General features: G+C 34.3%; 4 protein-coding genes across 4 annotated transcripts; 2 read left to right on the top strand and 2 right to left on the bottom strand.

Moving 5' to 3' along the window:
• Window positions 1-555: 555 nt before the first annotated feature.
• LOC105974978 (uncharacterized) lies at window positions 556-3,376 on the bottom strand. The gene is made up of 5 exons (XM_013000141.2): window positions 3,042-3,376; window positions 2,022-2,246; window positions 1,823-1,909; window positions 1,552-1,685; window positions 556-1,039 (listed from the first exon to the last, which is right to left on the bottom strand). The coding sequence occupies exons 1-5, from the start codon at window positions 3,213-3,215 to the stop codon at window positions 934-936; spliced, it is 726 nt and encodes a 241-aa protein (XP_012855595.1). The 5' UTR covers window positions 3,216-3,376; the 3' UTR covers window positions 556-933.
• A 7,984-nt stretch (window positions 3,377-11,360) lies between these two features.
• On the top strand, window positions 11,361-12,608 carry LOC105974916 (uncharacterized). The gene has a single exon (XM_013000074.2). It carries the CDS (start codon window positions 11,665-11,667, stop codon window positions 12,577-12,579), a length of 915 nt encoding a protein of 304 aa, XP_012855528.2. The 5' UTR covers window positions 11,361-11,664; the 3' UTR covers window positions 12,580-12,608.
• Window positions 12,609-13,717: 1,109 nt separating this feature from the next.
• LOC105974917 (uncharacterized) lies at window positions 13,718-17,183 on the bottom strand. The gene is made up of 9 exons (XM_013000075.2): window positions 17,029-17,183; window positions 15,976-16,643; window positions 15,650-15,849; window positions 15,029-15,109; window positions 14,856-14,942; window positions 14,583-14,715; window positions 14,383-14,454; window positions 14,147-14,251; window positions 13,718-14,029 (listed from the first exon to the last, which is right to left on the bottom strand). Exons 1-9 carry the CDS (start codon window positions 17,166-17,168, stop codon window positions 13,908-13,910), a joined length of 1,608 nt encoding a protein of 535 aa, XP_012855529.2. The 5' UTR covers window positions 17,169-17,183; the 3' UTR covers window positions 13,718-13,907.
• Window positions 17,184-19,572: 2,389 nt separating this feature from the next.
• Window positions 19,573-20,733, top strand: LOC105975058 (high-affinity nitrate transporter 3.1). Its single transcript, XM_088823416.1, has 2 exons — window positions 19,573-19,843; window positions 20,004-20,733. The coding sequence occupies exons 1-2, from the start codon at window positions 19,714-19,716 to the stop codon at window positions 20,492-20,494; spliced, it is 621 nt and encodes a 206-aa protein (XP_088679542.1). The 5' UTR covers window positions 19,573-19,713; the 3' UTR covers window positions 20,495-20,733.
• Window positions 20,734-23,509: the final 2,776 nt, after the last annotated feature.

The following is a 23,509-nucleotide window of genomic DNA, read 5'->3' as shown; positions in this document are numbered from 1 at the left end:
AATATTCTCTAGTTTGCAATTGTTTTATCCCATTAACAGCTCTACATTTTGAAATTAGATGACTATAAGATGTGTGTCTTAACTTGTAAATACAGATTATAGGGTATCTGAAACTATTTTTTTTTTCTTCATAAAACAAGTACAAACAAGAGAATCAAACCCACGTTTTTCTCACTTTACCTCATGTAAATTTAATTTGATAAAAGAGAATATTCCCTGAAATCTAGAAGATTCTGTTAAATTTAACACCACGGTAATAAACTTGTAAAATGATTCATAGTTGAGATGGATTGTAATTAACAATGAATTTTTTTTCATAATTTAACCTTATCTCGAAGGTGGCAGTTATATAGCCATAAAAATTTGAAGTTTTTTTTTTTTTAATTCTAATTAAATAATAGGGTGGTATAATTGTATATTGGATCACCTTTAATCTTAATTACACAAAATTGAAAATTAAATTCCACGACATTCGCCGTAACAAGTGAATATACTAGCACCATCAAGAAAAGCGTGTTTCCAATAAAAAGAGTTGAATAAAGAATCCGAAACTCGTGAAACCAAAAACGCCATTTCAAGAATTATTAAAGCCACCATCACAATTCACATGGAAAAAAGCATAAATTGCAAATTGCAAATTGCAAATTGCAAAATAATAAAGCCATAAAAGCAAAAGTCCTAGAACAACTCATGTGTGCAATACATACTTAGAAAAATGGATGGCTCTGTAAACTCGATTTTCGAAGTAGTGGCGTTAAAACGACAGCCTGTAACGTAACAATCTCTGGTTTCCCCAAAATGTCGACTAACAGGAAACAAACATACATAAAAAAAAAGATTAAAATCCAGATCCTTCGAGAGCCCATCATCAGTCGATTCGGTAGACGTACCTTTTTTTTTTTTTTTATATATCCATTTATCTAAAGAGGAATTTTATTGCTTCTTAAGTGCGTTCATTTTACCCCTCAGGTAATAGAGCTTCGACCTCCGCACTTTCTTCTTGTCCAGCACTTTAATCTCCTTAATATTTGGAGAATACCTGTCAGTATCCATACTCGATTAGCCATCGTTCGTCGTATTATTTCATGCAGATACAGATATAAACTGGCAACTATTACAAATGCTGGACTAGTCGAACGAAGTTCAAACTTCCGTTTGATTTTTTCATGAACCCGTCATTCTTTTAATCAATCAAAACAATGATGTTTTCGACACAAACAAAAAAGAAGAATGAGAACTAAGGAATAAGATGGTTAGGTCATTTGACGAACTAATAATTTATCTTTTTTTTTGTTTTTCTTTCTGGTGATGCGATCTCAAAATCGAGGGGGTTAAAAAAATAGGTTATATGGCGCATCCAAAATTTAACCCACTCACATTCTCCAGTTTTTGTTTCTTATAAGGCCTATTATACTGAAGGATAAGGAAAATCAAGAATTCAAGAAATCACCAAATAGAAGCTTCAGTAGAGAAGTGCAGATTTAAATATACTTTCAAAATCCAATAGAAAGAACAATAATTGCAGTACTAAAAGCTGGAAAGAATACTAACAGCGGGAAAAGCGATTCTATGCCGACCCCGGCGACGAGCCGTCGAATCCTGAATGTGGAATTCAAACCGGCATTGCGCATAGCTATAACAATCCCTTTTAAAGTTGTCACACGCCTCTTGTTTTCCGGTACTTCCTGTAATGAAAAGATCGCGACATTTCGAACAAGTAAGAAACCTTATAAAGTTATGTTTATTAATTATTAATGATATAGCAGAGGCAAAATAATAAATTAACAAAAAGACGAGTTTCTCGGAGAATTTTTCTTAATACCACTCGCAGCTGAACAGTGTAACCGGGCTTTATCACAGGCATCTCTCTGGCTGCTTTTACTTCCTCAACCGATTCTTTATCAATTATCTGCAAATTGCCTTCTACGAATTAAAACCATCACAAAGCAAATGAAAATAACCTACTATACAACGAAGAAAAAATTAATTGAAAAGAGGGAAATGAAACAAATCATTATTGCCTGCATTATGTGCCGTGCTGTTTTGTCGAGCCTCTTGAATTTTATGCGCTGAGGTGGCACGTCAGACGAAACAGAGACATCTTGAGAAGTAGATTCTGATGTTGACATATTCCTATTCGGCAAAGTGAGTACTGAAGAAACCGAATGATTCGTAGCCAAGCTTAGACCTCCGCAAGATCGCAAGGCTGAAGGTATACCGCAACTCGTAGTTCCGAAATTCTTGCTCTGAGCATGAGAATTATGATTTAATCAGAATTAAACACACAAAAAATGACCAGAGGAAAACGAGACAAAACATGTTATATGTGGATGTTCATACCACAATGAGAACATAGAATACGAATATATATAGTAACAAGCAAGAAGACGTCAAACATTTTGCATCAACTAATATTTAGAGTGTTCCATTCCTCATCCAAACAATCAAAGATACAAATTCCACCATTGACCAAAACCATAAAAGTCAAAATTCAAGGTCGTCAATTTTCTCCGGTGGGTTCTTGCCACCCGCAACATTAGTATGTCCGTTCAACCTTTAATCTTGTACTACATCAACAACTCATATTCAGCGGTAAAAGGGTATAACGAAGGAAGAAAAAAAAACGAGGCCGATCGTTAGCTTCTAGCTCTAGCGTAATAAACCTAATCTTGCTTGTACATTTCTTCACCTTAATTTTTTCACGGAAAATGCAAAGCTCCAAAATCCAACAAATTAAGAAATATGAGAATCGACTCACTTCATCATCTCAAATCGTGATTTCCCTTTCTTTCTTTCGTCAATTTGAATTTAATAACTTCTAGTATGATTCCTCAAGCTAGAATAACTAGCTTCGAGTTGGGCAATCGTCTTCGTTATATGTTTGCAGCATTAAAAATTATATGTGCAACACCAATAAATTTATCCAGATCATCAAATCCCCATATGCAAACTCTAGAAACTAATTCACCCAATAGTAGAACACGACGAACATTTTCAAACCCTATACCCAAAAAAAAAATTAAAAATTAAAAATTACATACCAGAAGCAATTCCGAGGCAAAATTAGAACGGTGAGAGCTGTTGAACGCCGACGAAGGAATCGAACAACCGAATAATTTCGAATCAAAGGATGCGATTGGTTTCAATTCAGCATTCTTCAGATTGTTGAATGCTTGCTTCGCAACGAGACGCAGTTTTCCACACATCGATTGCATTTTCTCTCTCTACGAATCAGAACCTGGCATTCATAAGGGGAAGAGATTCAACAGGAAAGCAGAAATATGCAGGAAAATGGGTAACCTTTGGATTAACGACAACAGATTCAACTCAGGCAAAACCCTAGTCGAGGTTTTGATTTCAGAATGTTGATTGACATGTTTGTCCTTCGGGGTTTCTTTATTTACCAGAACTGCCACTGTGGAGTTTCCACTTTCCACAAGGGGATTTATTGCACTTCACCCCTATAAATTTTTCATTTTCGCACTTTTGCCCTTAAAAATTCAAAAAACGGATAAACCCCCCTTATAAGTATTGGTTTTGTTGCACTTTGCCACAAAAATCAATATTTGGTGGGCATCGTGTGCAGTAAAAATAACATTTTAAAGGGCAATGTGTAGGAAAATAATATTTGAGAGAGCAGCGTGAAAACATAAATAATATCTAAAGGGGCAATGTTTTATGAAGAGAACTCTATTCCGATGAATAATCCATCAGAATTTCACTATCGGGACAGTGTGCAATAAGAATAATATTTTAAAGGGAGACAGTCACTTTTTTAAAATTTGAGGGGGTAAAGTGCAAAAATAAGAAATTAATAGGGGGTGATGTGCAATCTCCCTATATTTTATACCCATATTTCATTTTCTTATAAATAAATTAAAAAAAAATCCTATGTGTAACTACCGCTCATTCGACCCTACACCTAGTGATAAACACTGGATGGTTCTTCTACGACTACATATCTTTTTTTGTATTTTTCTAAAACCTCTGCAGATTAACTCTAATAGAATAATATATTATACGATACAGAAAATGACACGTTGCAGCAGAAAATCCTCCCGATGTTTATCACTGCGTATAGGGTCGAAAAAGTCGTGTACCTAGCTTTCATTATAAAATTTGATACTTCATTTTTGTCCATCATTTTTGTCCAGTATAATTAGCTCAAAAGTGTTCGAATATCCCTCACTTATTTCCCCTAATATGAAATCTTTTCTTTTTCTTCTTTAATAGTATTAGCCATATTATGTGTTTTCTTCCTACCACATTAATTTTGTTACATTCACAAACAAATATACATATCAGTCTGCAAGGATGATCTATTGTTTAGAGCAAGTGAGTTTGTTTCAATTGATTCACGTTGGAATCGCTTTGCTAACAGTCGCTCACTCTAGTTTGTCACACATGGTTAGCGCATTGTGTAAAGGTTAAATTCCACTTTCCCCCTTGTATTTTGGCTCGATATCACTTTACCCCCTTTCTACTTTCGATTGCATCGATTTGCCCCCGTGTACTTAAAAAATTGTCTCAATATCGCCTTCGCTGTTAGTTGTCAGACATTTAACCTTAACATCGTTTGGTTTAAGCTCTAAAACTACAAAAACTCCACCCTCCAAGTTTAAATAGTTATTAAAAAAAAAAGAAAAAAAAAACAAGATAACGATAAAGCATAGTCCACGACGACAACCACAATTTTTTTTTTTCAAATGAAAAATGTTTTTAATGATTATTTAAACAAAGAGGGGTGATTTTTTTTTGTAATATTCAGACTCGGATCAAACAGTGTTAATGTCAAATGTCTAAAAAGTAATGGGAGGGCCACTCTGAGACAATTTTTCAAGTACATAAGGTCAAAGCGATGGAATTGAGAGTAAAATGCAATAAATAGAGATCAAGCCAAAGTACAAAGGGAGAAAGTGGAATTTACCCTTGTGTAAATGTGGTTTACGTTTTTCGTATGGTTTTTACAAGCTATTATACGAGAGTGTATATTTACCAAGTACACCTATTTTTTCGTATGATTTGCAAGTTTTTATGCGAGAGACGATAGTGTAAGCTTATCAACTGCACTTATTTGGGTTCCTTCCTTACAATTAAAAAAAATGTACCTATTTGAGTGTCTTTATTACAAAAAGATAATAAAAAAATATATATATATATTTATCCCAATATTTGTTGAGTTTAGACGAATGGTGATTTTTTAATGAAATGTCACTTAACTATAGTTAATTTAATTAGTTATTAAATGAAAAGGCTATGACAAAATTGTCCAAGAATTTATATCGAAGAGGTTATAGGCTGTTGAAGCTGGCTGATTGGAGCCCATAATGAAAACCCTTATTAGGCCCATTTAGTTATAGCCCACTTATACATCTATTTCTTATTTTATTTTATTTTTTATTTCTCAATTCAATGTAAACTTTAATGCGTATTACTTAACTATTAGGGGTTTTTACTAAAATAAAAAAAAAAAAAAAAAAAAAAAAACAATTAGGGTACTTTGTGCATAAGTTTCCAACCAAGTATTTTTATTATTCTACATTTATGGGCTATATTTTTTTCACCAAAAAACCCATCCTTTTAATATTTATTATAAATAAAGGAAACATTCATGTATATGCCAATATTACCCCCAACGATTTATACCCAATTCTTAATTGTAACCCCAATTTAATCAATTTTGTCCAAAAAAAATTCAATTTTGACTTTTTGATTTTTTTGATTTTTTCTTTTCCGCCGGTTTCCGGCGTTGGCTTTTTTTTAGTGTTTTTTTAAGTTTTTTTTTTTGTTTTGTTTGTCTTTTTTTACGTCCGCCGCTAAACGTTGACCGTAATTGCGCTGTCACTGACAGTAAGTTAACGTAATTATACTGTCAATGACAATTAATTAACGTAATTGTACTGCCGTTGACAATATATTTATATAATTGTTCTGCCGTTGACAGTAAATTAACGTAATATTATTATTTTTTATTTTTTGTTATTTTTTTTTTATTTTCTTCGATTTGTTGACAAGTCAACGTAATTATATTACTGTCGTTGACAGTAAAATAACTGTAAACACAATAATATTTATGTCAACAACATCAATATTATTATTTTTTTTGGGTTTTTTGTTTTGTTTGAGTTATTCACGGAGTAACGTAATAATATTACTGTCTATTATTGTAATATTACTGTAAACACAATAATATGACTGTGGTTGACGGTAATATTACTGTTGTTATAGTAATATTGCTGTCAACCACATCAATATTATTATTTTGTTTGGATTTTTTTGTTTGTTTGAGTTATTCACGGGGTAATGTAATAATATTACTGTCTATTATTGTAATATTATTGTGGTTGACGGTAATATTACTGTTGCTATAGTAATATTACTGTCACTCACAGTAATATTATTTTTATTATGTTGGCATTTGTTGAACAGTCAACATAGTAATATTACACTATTACACAATAATAATTAGTTTTGTTGTGTTAATATTACTGTACTAGAGATTAATATAGCAATATTACTGTGTTAAACTGTAGTTTAGTTAATTTTAGTGTGTTTAACAGTAATATAGTTAATATTACTGTCAATCACAACAATATTGTTGTTTAAACGAAAAAACAAATGTTATTGAAAGTAGAAAAAAACTCGAAAAAGTCAACGCCGGAGACCGTCGTTGACCGCAGGTCAAAGCCGAAACCGACGAAAAAATCCGGAAGAAGAAAAAAAAAAGGGAAAAGTCAACGCCGGAATCCGGTGGCAAAAAAAAATTTTTGGTTCAAAATTGAATAATTTGTGAAATTTTGGGGTCAAATTGAGGTTAAATTAAGTTAAGGATAAAAATGGAGCATATTAAAGTATGAGGGGCTATTTTAGTCTTTTACAAAAATCTGGAACATGTATGGACTTATTAGTAAATGAGTTTTTTGTCTGAATCCCTTTATGAATAAGTATTTATTGATAGGCTTATTTGTAATGACCCCTAACTATTAAGCACAAACATTTGATAAGTTGTTGTAAGAATTAATAAGTTGTTACGTCTTATTTTTTTTGAATTAATTTTTACAGTGTTTAGATAAATATTTTATTTTCACTTCAACAACTTATTTTTTGAATATTTAAGATATTTTATAAAAAGATTACCAACACTTTCGAAGAGTTAATAAGCTCTTAAACATCTTATAAACTATTTTTAACAACTTATAAGCTCTGCCAAACGCCGGCAACCATCACTCGACAATGTTATACAAATCATGTGAAGAAACACTTGTAGTGGGATCAAAAGGAGCCCACAAAAATGGTGCTAGGAATTAATTAGCTAACTGGAAAATTTCTTAAAGAGTTGTAATCTTATCAACAACACATAATTCAAAAGTTTGAGGCCTTCACCAAAAAATAATTTAAAAAAAATAATTATTATAAATTATAATAATTGATAATACACTTATCCACGAAAAGAAATGTTGCATGAATAATTTAATTTACTATATATAATATAATTGTGTAATTGAAGAGTTAACTCACTGACTCGAAAAAAAAAATCACACTTGAGCTACAAAATTGACATTTATATGATCTTTAATTAGTTATAGAAAAAAAATATACCGAGCTCTTCTAAAACGAGGTCGTATTGTGGTCGTATCCACGCTACGTACCTTAAGATATTTTTTTATTGTTGTCAAACACACACACTAATAAAGTTTATACTGTGCTACACCAGATGAAATACACCAGACACACACTGGTGTGTGCAGATCAACAGTAAAATTCATCCGATGCATCATATAAATAGCCAATGGAGTAAATTGTTTAATTTGATTCTAAGGTAGTTCATGTGCCGCGTCGTTTTTTTTATGGACCAGACCCAACCAACCGACTCATGCAAATATGTAAAACCATTATCGGCCCGACTAGTGTGAGTCGAATATATAAAATTATGCAAAATCTTATTTTGAGTTTTAATTTCGGCAAAAAAATGTGCCACATGTGACAAATGTGTCAATTATACACATATCTAACAAAAAAAAGTTATATGAGCTCAATTAATCCACCTACCCTACAAAAAAAGCTTGTTAGTTAATCATGAAATGATAAGCTTAAAAAAGCTAAAAAAAAGTTGAACCTAAATTTTTACCCTAATGGGGAAAGGTCAAAAAGGGAATATACCCCAACATCACATAGGATTCCATATTGGTGGGAAAAGTGGTGATGACTTCCCATGTGCTAATTATTATTTAAATCTTATTTTTCTATATTTAGTAAATGTAAAAGTCAAGAGTAGGAATTGGTCAAATCACACATAATCTTAATTATGTAAAGGTTAATTAATTTTCTGACTAGTCAACTTTGGATTAAAAAAATTGAAATAAAAGAATATTGTAGATGCTCCATCTATGTGTTTCAAAATACTTGTCGTTTAATTTTGTAGTAAACATATTAATAAAATCATTGGGAAAAAATAAAATATAATTAGTGCATCAGTGGAATTAAAAATCGAAATAATATTGAACATTGTTTTTTTTCTAATATGATAGATAATTTGAATTAGATTTAAGTATATTTTAATTAATCGATCATGTAAATCTCTATGCTTGTTATCCACGAAAAATGCACCTTTAATTTTCATTCAACTTAATTTCTCTTTGCACCCTTGAAATGTACTATTTGACACTTTGCACCCTAAAAAATAATAAACGATACTTTACAGTCCCGGAACACGTTTAACCGTTCACATTGCACTCTAGTTTATTTTCCGTCATGGAACTATATTGTTGACCTATTTTCCGACTGTCAACATAGTCATTTTCCCTCGAAAATACATCAGCACTTTGCACCCTTAAGAAAAAATCAATTGAATAGACAAAAATGACCATGTTGACGATCAAAAAATAAGTTAACGATGAAAAATTATGACCGAAAAATATAATGGAGTACACTTTGAACGATTAAACATGTTTTGAGGGTGCAAAGTGCCGTTTATTATTTTTAAGGGTGCAAAGTGTCAATATGATGCATTCCACGGATGCAAAATGGAATTAACAGGGACTGCGACAATATTTTATGCAAATCAATATTGATTAACAAAAAGGATCTTGTGTAGGTACTTGTTTCTTGTTTGTTAAATCAAGAATATTAACCAAATCTATTTTATTTTCTTTTCGTTCTTCAAGATCTCGTTTAATTAGAAAGATCAGTCATATAAATTGTATTGTTATACGATTATTTAATTTTATCTTGAATAATGTGATCGTAGGAATCAAACAATACTTAAAACTTGTAAAATAATAATGTGGACCAATCATCACAAAAATAATAAAAATAAATAAATAAATAAATGGGAACTAACTATACAAGAAACACGGTTTTTGCCGGTTGTCTCCACAATGAATGTTTAATGGAAGATGAAATGAACCGAAACACCTCTTTATAAGAGAGATCCACCAAAATGGTCCAACTATTTTGGTGCAAAACTATGCCCCTTGGAAACAGAGTTCTTTTGATATAAGAGAGTATACGTACTAATTACCCTCTGAGCCGGGTTATGAGCTCGATGAACTCTCTTGACAAAAGCTCGAGATCAAAATCGATTTTTTCCAGCTCGAGCCCATCATTAGTTGTCATAAGCTCATTAGGTTTTTTATATTATACATTTTTTTAATATAAACATAATACTATACAATAATAAAATATATAATAATCAATATATAATAATAAATATATATAAAGAAATTGAAATAAATATCAGTTTTACTATTTATTCTATAATTTATTAGTATCGTTTAAATAATTACTAAAAAAAATATTAATATTATGTAAAAAAAGATGTGTTAAGATCGACTCGACTCAAGCTGGAGCTTGAGTTCGAGCTCCTAAATTGGAAGCTCAATGAGCTCCGGCTCAAAAAATCTGACAAGCTCGACTCATTTACATCCCATCGACTCTACAGAAGACAACTTCTCTATTTATTCGTTGAATTTGTTTGTCACATTGTCCTTACTCCCTTAAGAGTGAAAAAAAGAATTGTATTTGTTTCAAATTAATTGTGTTTAAGGTTCTATCATGTGCAGTTAAAATACTAGTAGGCCCTGATTTCATGTTAAATATCGTTTAAGATTAATGCATACTAATTAAGTTAGTTAGTAAGAGCAACTTCAACGTTAAAATATCAAAATCGTGTTACCAAATACTCATTTCCAAGATTGTTTAACAAGAACTTAAAATAATTAAAATAAAATAAAATAAAGGCCATAAAAGATAAATTGATTTTTGGACAACTCAGATCTGCAAGTGACAACTTGTATATAACAGACTTGTTCTGCAAAATACAACAACAACCCTAGCTAGATTCCTCTCCTACTACTCTAAATACTTCTCCATATATATTTTTCTTACATAACTCTGAAATTTGCATGCAGTCATATATATATATATATATATATATATATATATATATATATATATATATATATATATATATATATATATATATATATATATATAGTTGCAGACTTGCAGTGCATATGTAACATCAAAACTGGTGCAATTTTCCAATCAAAGTTGGTAGAAAAATTGAGGAAAAATGGATACAGAAAACTAGTCCCACATCGAAAAACACAACTCTCTGACATGTCACTTATTATTACAAAGTTTAATATTTGATCTCTTTCGGATAATTACATCCATCGTCTTAATTATAAATTTTGTTACACGTACACTCACACGATCTCAAATTTAGTTGAATCTTCTACATTACATGGGATATTCTCCAATTTGTATCGGTTTTACCCCATTCGAGCTCCGCATTTCGAAACAAGATGATAATAAGATGTATCTCTTGGCTTGTAAATATCAAATTGTGGTGCATCAGAAACTGCATTTTTGCATAAAAACGGGCACAAATTAGAGTACTAAGAAATCTAGAAGATTATGTTGAATTTGAGATCATAAAAGTACGTGCAAGAAGATTCATAATTGCAGAGATGTTGTAATTACCCAAACATGAAGGGTTTTTTTCGTAATTTATCCTTACCTTAGGGGCCGACCGTAATTTACCCTAATTTCATGTACTGGAGTGCATGCTTTCCAGGAGTCAATAAAAAATGAGTGCTTTGTAAAAAATCAAATTAAAGCCCACAAGTTCACATCTTTTTTAACCATGCACATGCATACTATATACTATTTCAAGAATCAAGCCAACCTTTGTAGCATTCAATAAAGTTGTTCAGACTATTTTAAATAAATACATTGAAAACATGAAAAAACATTATATTTATATATAATACATATATATAAAGCCAGGTAACCAGGCATCACATTATTGAATACATCTATATATTTATATATAAAATAAATATATATAAATGCATAACAAAAGATTGATTGAATCTTGATTCTTCACTGACTCTCATTTTATCTTGCCAGTTTGGAAGTTATATTATTTTAATTTTTAATTTTCTGTGTTTCATTAGTGCTGCCAAGAAAACTTCTGGCAGCATCTATCTCTCTGAGAAATACATTTAATAACTAAATCTCTCTCTCTCTCTCTCTCTCCCTCCCTCTCTCTCTATCAATTCTTATGTATTCATTCAAATCCACACTCATCACATCCATCAAAATCTCATATTATTAATCCCATCATTTTTTATTTTTTTTTAATTTCTTGATAAATAAATGATGCAAGAACACATAGCAATTCCAGCTTGTTTCTCCTCCGGCGAGAAGGCGGCGGCGGCCGCCGCCGCGAACGACGATCCAGCATCCATCACAAGATCCAGGCAGAACGTGTTCATGTCCGTGTACCGGACGACAATCGCCGACCGCCGCCGTTTCATCACCGTCACGTGGTGCAAGAACCTCCTCCTCCACGGCCTCTCCGTCTCCGTCGACGGCGACCACCACCACCACACCTCCGCCGCCGCCTGCAAAGTCGAGCTCAAGCCGTGGTACTTCTGGAAGAAGCAAGGCTCCAAGCGCTTCCTAATCGACGGCGATAAACCCGTCGACGTCTTCTGGGACCTCAAAATCGCCAGATTCAACGGCGAGACCGAACCCACCTCCGACTACTACGTCGCCGTCGTCTGCGGCGGCGAAGTCGTCCTCCTCCTCGGAAACCTCAAAAAAGAGGCCTACAGAAAAACGGGCTGCCGGCCCGCACTCGTCGACCCGACTCTAATCTCGCGACGAGAACACATCTTCGGCAAGAAGAAATTCATCACCAGGGTCAAATTCCACGACAAAGGCAGCTTCCACGAAATCTCGATCGAGTGCAAGAACAAGAGCACCGGTCCGAACTCTCCGGTCGAACCGGAAATGGAGATCCGGATCGACGGGCATTTAGCGGTTCACGTGAAGCACCTGCAATGGAAGTTCAGAGGCAACGAATCGATTCATCTGAACAAAGCGAGAATCGATGTTTATTGGGATGTGCACGATTGGCTTTTCAGCCCTGGTTTGCGGCACGCTTTGTTCATATTCAAGCCTACTTTGCTGCCGGCGTTGTCCACGTCATCGCCGCCGGGGAGCTCCGGCGGCTCGGCGGAAGGTCCTGATTTTTGTCTCTTCCTCTATGCTTGGAGAGTGGAATAATTGATTTAAGATTAAAAAAAAAAAGAAAAGCATATTATACGGTGGGGCCCACTTTGGAGGGTTTGGGAGTTTTATTTATTAATTTATTTACAGGTGGCAATTAATTAGTGGAATGATTGAAGAAGACAGATTGGATAACATAATACATACCCAACCAAAGGCATCTCCATGTTTATTAAATTTTAATTTTATTTTTTTTGTTGGCAAAAAGATGTTCTAGATAACTATATGTGATATTTTTAATTTAATTTTTTTTTTAATTTCTCAATTTGCAAATATTGAGAAGTTTCACAAGTTCTATATATATTGTGGTAATTGGAAAGAAAACAATGAGCTATTTTGTTGTTGTTGTTGTTGTTATATTATATGTACATTATGATTAAGTGGCATAAACAAATAAGAAAAGGGTAATTTGGTAAATACACTTCAAGTCTAATTTTCTTTTATATCAAGAGAGTATATATTTTCATTTTGTTAAAAGTCTATCGGACAACTTAATTAGATAGTTTATACTCTATACTGAAGATAGATTGAAAATACGTTATCCTCGTCCACCTCCTCCATCCTTAAAATCACATCCACGAAAAGAAACGGCGTTTATTCCATTAATCCGCCCTTCCTACTAGTCCCTAATGTCGACCGCCTATATTCGCCAAACAAGTCATTGAAAAAAGTTATTTTCATCGATCTCAATCTTCTTTTTCTATTTAAGACGTCTATTTTCAGTCTATATTCTTCTACTAAGCTTTTCATTTTCAATTTATGTGTCTATTTTCAGCCTAGGTTATCTAACTAAGTTGTCTATTGTCAGTCAAAGCCGTCTATTTCAGTCTAAGTTGTCCTATTACGTTGTCCAAGTGACTTTAAGCAAATTCAAAATATGCGAACAAACTGTTAGCTAATACGAAATATTTTTTTAGAGAATTTTAATCGGTTTCCCCTTTGAAAAAACACAACTTTGGAAAATATTCGCATATAACCGACGTGGAAGGAAATATTACGGTTCGTAAAATTACCAAACAAATCATATTTGGAAAAAAAAAAAGGGGGAATTTAGAGTTGAAGTGAATTTGGCAAGAAGTTAGGGAGCTCAATTTAATTAAACAAAACAAACTAGTACAAGAAGAAATAGACAAGATAAGGAAATCCAAAAGTGTCTCTGCATTATGTGGGTAGACACATGAAATTGTCTGAAGATGCAGCCACAGCTGTAATAACATTACATGTAGACAACTCATTTCTCAAATTATTGTTTGCTACAAATATAATAATTTAAATTATTAAAAAATAAATAAATAAACATAGAGAAGACTCCAAAAAAGTATGGACTATTTTGAACCAAATCCAAACAACTTTGCGAAAAAGTTTCGATTTTTTCCACGAGAGGGATCTTCGTTCGGTTTCGCGGTTGTTTTTACCGGAGTCGGAATCGGAGATGGTGTAGGTTTACCTGCACAAATGAGTTTCTTTAATATATTAAATAAATGAACAAAAAATGTGGTGTATTAATTTATTTTATATCATTAACGAAACTAATTCGTATTCGAATTGTAGCTTCAGACGATACCTGAAATAGGTGAAACCTTCTTTGTTCTTGCATCATTTGATTCATTTTGTGTAATAAATTTATCAGAAGGAATCTTCATCTCAGAGATTCTACCGTCCCACTTAACTGCATTAATCGGAAAACGACAAGAAGTAACGGATATGTGAAATCAGTGAAAAATGTTATTTTCAAGAATATATTCGGTCCAACGCAAAATAAAACACATTAATTTGTAATTTTTAAGATATTTAGCTTACGTTCGCTAGGAGGTTTCCCGTACGTACGGCATAGAGCTTCAAAGAAGTCGTTATCTCTTTGATCTTGCACCACTGCAAAAAACCCAAAAAAAAAAAAACCCGAAAAAGATTGGATTTTTATCAACTTATATATATAGTTTCTTGAATCTTTCTTAAGGTAATAAATAAAATATAACGACGAAAATTGGAAAAACACGTACATTGATCGTATAGCGTGTTCCTATAGTTGGGAGCAGAGGAAACTGAGAGAAGCTGAACTGCCTCTGCATCTCTAGCCATAGACAACTTGGGCGAAGTACTTAGGTTTTTCGTGTCCAATAGTATACCTGCTAGCTGATAATTAAAATTTCGATAAGTCCCTTGCACGCAAAAATAAATAAAAATGTTATCTTTTACTATGTAAGTGTATTTTTTTTCAAGAAATGCTGCGAGCGAAAGGCGAAACGTGGGAAAATTTAAAGTAATTTTATTACCAGAAGTTTCTTCAAGATCGGTGTCTGAAGTAGGTCGTATGCATCCTCACAATAATGATCGGTAAGAACAGTACACGACGATCCAACCTAGACCAAGAAAATCGAAAAAAAAAATAAAACGATAGTCCTTCGAATAATATTTATGCGTGCCATTACAGAAATTAATTACCGACCTCGCCATTCGTTTTAAGGATATCCTCTCCAACTACAAGCATGCTTAATTGCATAGACATCATTAGTGTCTCCAAATCAACCTGACTCAACAAAGTACAGCAGAATCAGCTCTGATTTTCCAAAAAAATAAATAAAATAAATAAAAATCGAGTTTCACGGAATTCGACGAGACAAAAGGCTTTGCAAAACCCGAATTCAATAATGAACTCCATTGATATACATCTAAAACACGAAAAACCTATATATATTACAACCACCCCTAAGGTAAGATCAAATTACGAAAAAACCCATCATGTTTGGGTAATTACAACTAGCCCCTCAACTATGAATCTTCTTACACGTCTACGCTTATGGCGTCAAATTCAACTAGATCATGTGGAATGTTCTCTAGTTTGTACTCGTTTTGTGCAAAAATGTAGTTTCTGATGCACCACAATCTGATATATACAAGCCAAAAAACACATCTTATGATCATCATCCTTCAAAATGTGGAGCTAAAATGGAATAAAACGAGCACAAAATTGAGAACATTTCATATAATCTAGAAGATTCCATTAAATTTGACACCCCAAGGATGAGCGTGTAAGAAAATTCATAGTTGAAGGTATATATATATATACCTCATTGGCAAAGAGCAAAGAAGTAGCATCAAGGCCGACGTGGTCGAAAAGCCAAGCCGCTTGACTATGCTTCCACATTTGCCCTCTCCTTATGTTCATCACAGGTACAACAAATTCGAAACCATTCTCTTTCTTACTAGCTCTCGTTTTGTTTTCCGATAGCCACGCGTAACACGTGGCCGCCACCATTGAACTCGTGCCTAAAAATCACCCCCAAAACGAACGTCAGCATTTCTCAGACTGCCAACAAGGACAGATGACAAGACTCCAACATTCTATAGTTTTCTATACATTTCTTGAATTAAAAAATAAAAATAAAAACTAACTGTTCGAGGGTCCAGAGAGAACAATCTTGGCCCTGCCATTGATTTCGCCGCTCAAAAGCTTCTCAATTTTGACTCTCTGCCGCTTCAAGAAGCCGTTGATCAAATCCCGACCGTTCAATTTCCCGCCATCGTCGCTACTATTATCCTTCTCGAGAATCCGATCAGTTCGGCACGTGGACGAGGATACGGATCTCCGGTGTGCCGACTCCACCAAGTTCCGAGGCGGCGACAGGAATATTCCGGCGGGATCCGCCACGGAGCACGTGCTCGACGACACCGACCTCCGGTGGGCGGACTCGACGAGATGCTTCGGCGGGGAGAGCAGCTGGGTATCGGGGATTCTAGAGGGCGAGTTTGAGGTGATTGGAGTTGATTTGAAAGTCCTTTTCGAAAGGGAAATATTGGCGGGAAGAGATGGGATCGTCTGCGGCGCGGGTGTTTGAAACCGGGTTCTGCGGTGCGTTGATTGGCGGGGAGGGAGAGGTGGGCCCCCTGGATTGCTTGTGGGGCTAGGTGGTGTGGGGTCAGAGGAAACCCAATTTTGGGCATCTGATGTAGGGGATCCATTTTGTTGTGGTGGAGGGTCCAAATTGGTTTCGGATCTTTTCCGGGTATGGGTTGCGGTTTTGGAGAGGATTTCACTACTAAAACCTTCCAATGCCCTGTTTCTGTTACATTTAAATGGATAATCTTGTAAGAAATTGATGTTTGTTATGAAAAATAGGAGAAATCAGAATTCAGAATGAAAAATATTGTTCCAAAATCAAAATCTTTAGAAAATCGGCGGAACTCGAAAGTTCCATTTTATTAGTCTTTTTTAACATGCATAATATATAACAATATTGATATTGTAAGCAAAAAAATTGGGTGATAAAAATCGGATCGAAAATCGAAATATAATATGTATTCCAATTCCGTTTAAACAAAACAAAAAATCGGAAATCGAAACTTTCAGAATTCAGAATGAAAAATATTAAAGATTCAGAACCAAATCGGCAGAATTCGGAAATTTTGTTCGCAATTTCCACCCGTGGTTGTGACATATGATCATACCTTCTGGCAGATCTAGAGAGAGGGTCTCTTCTATCAATAGGCGAAGCCGAAAACCTCGCTTGCGACGCAGCAAATCTTGGCGAGCCAACGAGCCTAGTGGGGGAATCGGCCCCCCTTGAGTTAGGAGAGGAAGCCACCATCCGCTTAGCCTCCTCGAGCCACTCCTGAGTCTGTCTGCTGCTCACGCTCCTAGTGCTCGAGTCGAAATCATCATTGCCGTGATCGTGTAGGGCCCCCCGCCCTCTAGTGGACTCACCACCGTTGAGATTGTAAGCTCTCTTCGGGTAATCACCACCGTTGATTGTTCCGAAGAACATGTCGTTCATGAAATCCGTGATGTCCGGGATTTGTTGTTCATTATTGTCTAATTTCGGGCTAGCGAGGTTCGATTCAACCAGCCTCCTCTGCATTGTGGCGGACGGCCCGGCCCGAATCTCGTTCGACGTGTGTCGGCCGAATCTTTTGTCCGCATACTCCATTTGCATCGTTACAAATGAAACATGCAATGGGAAGGGCCATATATATATATATATATATATATATATATATAGTATAACAAGTGCCGGCCTCAAGGAGTGTCTTTTTGTGTGTTGTTGTTTGTGTGTAATCGGCCTTGTGAGGATGGGCAAATTGGCAATGTTAGGCTGCATTTCTAACGTTTGTGTTACATTTTTATAGTGATACATGACCACTCAGTCGTATAGTTTTGTAGAACCTATGCCTGGTGAAATATAACATATAATTTTACACTGTTGATCTGTACATAATAACACACACTCATGTGTATGTGTGGTTAGTGGATAGTTATTTACGCCGATCTACGGTTTAAAACTACATGGTGTATTTTACCAGGTGTAAAATCTCATAAACCATGTGACGTTATTGTTGTTTGATCGTTTATAACTTTATATTTGAAGCCCGTTTCATAGATTTGATTGCGTGAGATATTAAAATTTAATTGGACTTGGGCCAATTAGTTATGTATTTGGTTTGAGCCAAATTTGTTATTGTTTATTCAGCTTGGGGATCGTAATTCAATTAAATATAGAAAGCCCAAATTCAATTTTTTTACTAAAAAATAATGTTCTCGGAAAGCCCAAGCCTAACCACGACCCGCCAGGTCTGTCGGACGGGAGACGGCAGCTAAGCGCGTGTTGAACCTTGATCATGTAGCTAAAGTTTGTTTGTTATGCTAACAAATTGAGCTCAATAACAAACTTATAACGAACAATTTCGAATCGAGTAGCTTGATTTGATTTCACGCCCTATCATCAACCCTAATTAGGCTAATGGGAACTGCCACAATTTACATGGTAAATCTCTGGAACATTGTCTTTGAACTCTCGAATATATTTTTTTAACCCAATTACGTGATAGAAAATTCTGGCTCCGCCGCGAATGGTTAGTAAGGAACATGCTACGCAGAAAATCAATTTCTTGGCTTTTTGGATCTAAAGAGACAAATGCATACTTTTTTGTTGAAAGTTGAAAATATCCTCTCTTTTTTTTTTCTTTAATTTTTTATTTATTAATTTTATTATATATATTTTCATGTGGGTATGTGAATGTGTAGGAGTTTAGACCAACACGAGTCCTCAATAATGACATTAGTACCTACACATATATAATTATTAAAATAGATCCCAAATGAAGTAGGCAAAAATATAATAGCCATCTTGTCAAAATAAATAAATAAATAAATAAATAATTAGGAATTTTTTCAACTCTAAATCGAGTTGTGTCTTCTCATATGTCTCTTGATCTAATACCATAGCCAACTTGAACCAATGTAACAACTCCTAAAGGTGAAGTTAGAAAAGATTTAGCAAATAAATTTACATATTATATACTTGGAGTTTAATTAGGTGCAGTCGACAAGATGATGTTTGTTTGTATTTTGATCGGTCGTCAAACATGTTTAAAACAAATTAACCGAAAGAGAAACATTATTTTGTTTCTCAAATTTTTCGTCTCAAAAACATCATTTTTTCCACCGTAACATGATTTGACTGCTTCAATAAAAAACTTCCTGAACTACTAGTGTTTTTTTTAATTCCATTTGAAGAATAATACATGAAAAATAGATAATACAGCAATTTAATTTGTTTCAATATGCATGCCACGTGGCCAACCCTTGGCAAGAGTGAATTAATACTTGTTCCATCTACTTTTCCTATATATTGTGAAAATTAAATAAATAAAAAACATGGCAACACACAAACTACTGCTATACAGACAACAAAAGTCATTCCAGTATCAATTTGAACATATATAATAAAAGATACTATTCAATATTGTTATGATTCCTGAATATTTCTAGAATATATATATATATATATATAATAATATTATTATCAAAAGTCAAATGGCTAAAACAATTTATTGCCCCCTCCTTCGGACATGCTTTTGAGCCAACTCCCTGCAAGTTGTACGTATACATGCATTTGACTTTATTAATTAGGCTTACGTACGTATTTGTAATGAAATAATCGTTGTTAATTATATAGTTAATCTCTCTCTCTCTCTCTCTATATATAAAGCCTACTAAATTGTACCTTTATTTTCATCTTCAAACATCCCATAATCAACAAGTACTAATCAGCTGGGAAATTAACTACTGTTCTTGAAATTGATTATTGATTAATTAATTAATTCAGAAACGCTCATTAATTACCGATTAAAACAATGGCGATTCTGCAGCGTTTCCTTCTGGCTTCGGTGTTTGTTTCTTGCTTGGTTGCCACTTGCTACGGCGGCGTTTCCTTCAAATCTCTTCAGCCAACTCTTGCCGTCACCGCCACACACAAAGAAGGAGGTAAAAATCAAATTCAAGATCTCTCTCTCTCTCTCTCTCTCTCTCTCTCTCTCTCTCTCTCTCTCTCTCTCTCTCTCTCTCTCTCTCTCTCTCTCTCTCTCTCTCTCTCTCTCTCTCTCTTTCTCTCTCTAACCTAATTGAATAAATTGCATGCATGCAGTTCTGAAAGCTGGGGTGGACAACGTCACGGTGACGTGGGCACTAGACACGAGCGTGCCAGCTGGCGCCGACGCTTCATACAAGACGATTAAGGTGAAGCTATGCTACGCGCCGGTGAGCCAAGTTGACCGCGGCTGGAGGAAGACAAAAGACGACCTCACAAAGGACAAAACCTGCTCCCACAAGATCGTCGCCAAACCCTACATCGCCGGCGGCGCCGTCGCCACCGCCACCTGGACGGTGCTGAGGGACGTCCCCACCGCCAAGTACTTCGTCAGGGCCTACGCACACGACGCTGCTGACGTGGAACTGGCATACGGACAGACCACAAGCGCGGAAAAAAAGACGAACCTTTTCGACATCGAGGCTGTCACCGGCCGACACGTGTCACTCGACATTGCGTCGATCTGCTTTTCCGCTTTCTCGGTTGTTTCTCTGTTCGGATTCTTCTTCTTGGAGAGGAGGAAGACCAGGATTGCTGAAGCTAAGTGATGAGGGTTTTATTTTTTTGGGATTTATAATTAATTAATAATTATCATTTCTGTTGTGTGAACAAGAAAAAAAAAAAAAAAAAGAGTTGTGTTTGCTTTGCTTAATTACATTTTCTGTTAATTGTGTTTAAATTTTATTGCAGTTTTGTTTGTAATTTATTTTGTAATTAGTTTACGCGGAATATTTTGTAATTCACTGTGATACGAAATTTTATTCAATTGCATCTTTTGTTCTTGAAAGTTGGAATTTGTTTATTTTTTATTTATTTATTTTATTTTTTAGACCAACACGAGTCCCCAATAATAAACATAAGTACTTACACATAATTATTAAAAAATCGATCCAAAATGAAAGGGCAAAAATAGACATCTAGTGAATAAAAAACTATAATAATTTTGATTTTTGAATTCTTCAACTCCAATCGAGATGTGTCTTCTCACGTGCTTTTTTTTTTTTTTTTTTAATTACGGATACCCCGAGATAGGATTAAATAACTTACAAGTTTCAGTGGATTTTGGTACGCCGTAAAACTAGTAGCTCCTTATAAATAATAACGTTATGAATGAATTGTATAAATTACTTTTTGTAAAATAAATGAACCATGTGAATAACATTACTGATATCGACTGAAGTAAGAATGGAGATATATTTGGAAATTCAAAACAAATATTCTATGTGCTTTTCAAGATTTGGTTACTCGTAGTCATAACTCTTAATTCTGTAAGTGTGTAATTGTGAGACAAATAAATAGCCTAGCTAGGGAGTTATTTGTAATATCAATTTACTGTTGGCGCCAGATTTTCGACTATTGAAAATCGAGGAAATCCGCCGAGTTTTTGGAATTAAAAGATGGGCAAATATTTATTTCCATGTTTATTTTGGGAATTATTTAGAGTCCTATATTTGTAATATTCCTATTAGGACTTTGATTTATTTCCATGTATCTTATTTTAGTTAGGTCTTTTTGTACTTATCTAGAATAGAGTTAGAAATCGGCTAGGATTCTACTTACCTAGTTATACGATTTCTTGGAGATCAAGCAAGGGCTTGGGAGGCAAAATTCGTGCCTATATAAAGCCTCACAAGTCATTGAAGATCAACACTTTTATTGGAGAAAAACCTCTTATCGTATTGAAGTTATGCTAGGGCAGTTTGCGGAGCAGGAGTGTGCCATCGTTGCGTGTGCCAACATATACAGAGTTGATGTATAGATCTCGGGAGAGGTCATCCACGTTTCTGAAGGGAGTTCAGGCTACATATACAGAGTTGATGTATAGATCTCGGGACAGGTCATCCGCGTTTCTGAAGGGAGTTCAGGCTACATATACAGAGTTGATGTATAGATCTCGGGAGATGTCATCCGCGTTTCTGAAGGGAGTTCAGGCTTGAAGAAGGTTCAACGCACGCGGAGTGGAGCTGTTGTAGAGAGACACGAAGTTCGAGTTGTGTACAAGAACGGCATACAAATTAAAGAGGGGGTCTTTATTATTTTTAGGGCAAATTACGGCCACCCCCTGAGGTATGGTCAAATTACGAAAAACCCCTCTTGTTTGGGTAATTACAACCACCCCCCTCCTTTTAAATATTTTTACGTAAAATTTATGTAATTCGGTTATTTACCGAACCAAATCGTATATTTAGTTCGGTAAATGGTATGAAATGTTGGCGTACCAAAATTTTGTTTCGGTTTTACCGAATTAACATCCCTAAATTTACCTCTTGAGGGGTCTTTTCGTAAGATAAATACATAGTTGAGGGGGGTGGCTGGGGGTTTTCGTAATTTCACCATAGCTCAGGGGGTGGCCGTAATTTGCCCTTATTTTTAATAAGTCCTATTAATGTACACTGTAAATCTGAACTAGTGAAATCGTGTTGCAAGTCCACGTGGATGTAGGGCACATTTGTGTCTGAACCACATTAATTTATTGTGTTCATTTATTCTGCTTTCAGTAGCTTATAACTGTGTTAACACAAGAATTATAGTTGTAACTGAATACTGTTCCCACAACTTAACAGTTACAACTTAGGTTAATTGATTTCTATAGGCATATAAATCTACATTTATAGTGATTTGTAAGTTAGTTAGTCTTACTTCGAATAGGTGTCCGTAATTTAAATTTTTTATTTTGCTTTAGTTTTACTTTGCATTCTCAATATAACATTTTAGCAATTTACATCATAGAATAAAATTAATAGCATTTTCTACATGTGAAAATCAACACATTATTCATATTGCAACCCGTTTTGAGTTTGTTAAAGTTAACCTAGACATTTTTTTCTTCATTATTGCAATTTTAGGGTACACAATTTAAGTCATTTTCTTTTTTCATTATTGTCCTTTTCTTTTATATGTTTCAATTTCTTTTCACAAAGATCATATATATATTTTTTCGTAGTCATTCTTTGAAATAAAATTATTACCACGTATTCAACGAATACGTAGGCCTCTACCTATATCGGATTAGATTATATTGGTTATACGAGATCACATTAGTTCACTACAGATTATTTAATTATTATGATATTTGGTTCATTAGATTAAATTAAGACAAAAAAAAAAGAGATCGAATTACATGTTTTCAAATATAGTCCACGATGGTTTGGTTTCGTAGAACCTATGGTGTATTTCACCAAGTGTAGAATCTCATAAATCGCTTACGACACTAAAAAGAAAAATTAAATGTATTCACTATGTACAAACATACAATAACTCATTTTTTTGATTCTAAAATATTTTTTTCTCCACCATAAAATGATTTTATGTTAGCAGTAAAAACACACTTTCGACCAATAGTGTTTTTTTTTTCTTCTTCATTTAAAGAATAATACATGAAACATAGATAATTAATGCAGCAATTTTAGTTTCAAAATACCATTGATCCTTGGCAAGAGTGAATGAGTTTTCTTGTTTCTATTCACTTTTTTTTTTTTTTTTTTTTTTATACACAGTAGGATCTCGATAAATTAACAACCTTATTTAAATAATAATTTATGCAGATCCCGACTCAGTTACAT

This window comes from Erythranthe guttata, chromosome 9 (genome assembly GCF_056151865.1).
Source record: "Erythranthe guttata isolate IM_541 chromosome 9, IM_541, whole genome shotgun sequence".
NCBI lineage: Eukaryota > Viridiplantae > Streptophyta > Magnoliopsida > Lamiales > Phrymaceae > Erythranthe > Erythranthe guttata.
This window is presented reverse-complemented; position numbering and strand designations above follow the sequence as displayed.

Bases quoted from the DNA above. Each gene is read 5' to 3' on its own strand.
- LOC105974978 (XM_013000141.2), bottom strand. From the start codon at position 3,215: ATGCAATCGATGTGTGGAAAACTGCGTCTCGTTGCGAAGCAAGCATTC. The intron at 2,247-3,041 runs GTATGTAATTTT...TCTCATGCTCAG, and splicing joins TTGCCTCGGAATTGCTTCTG to AGCAAGAATTTCGGAACTAC. The intron at 1,910-2,021 runs GCAATAATGATT...GGCAATTTGCAG, and splicing joins CAGCACGGCACATAATGCAG to ATAATTGATAAAGAATCGGT.
- LOC105974916 (XM_013000074.2), top strand. From the start codon at position 11,665: ATGATGCAAGAACACATAGCAATTCCAGCTTGTTTCTCCTCCGGCGAG.
- LOC105974917 (XM_013000075.2), bottom strand. From the start codon at position 17,168: ATGGTGGCTTCCTCTCCTAACTCAAGGGGGGCCGATTCCCCCACTAGG. The intron at 15,110-15,649 runs GTATATATATAT...TTGTTGAGTCAG, and splicing joins CTTTGCTCTTTGCCAATGAG to GTTGATTTGGAGACACTAAT. The intron at 14,943-15,028 runs GTCGGTAATTAA...TTCTTGGTCTAG, and splicing joins TCCTTAAAACGAATGGCGAG to GTTGGATCGTCGTGTACTGT.
- LOC105975058 (XM_088823416.1), top strand. From the start codon at position 19,714: ATGGCGATTCTGCAGCGTTTCCTTCTGGCTTCGGTGTTTGTTTCTTGC. The intron at 19,844-20,003 runs GTAAAAATCAAA...GCATGCATGCAG, and splicing joins CGCCACACACAAAGAAGGAG to TTCTGAAAGCTGGGGTGGAC.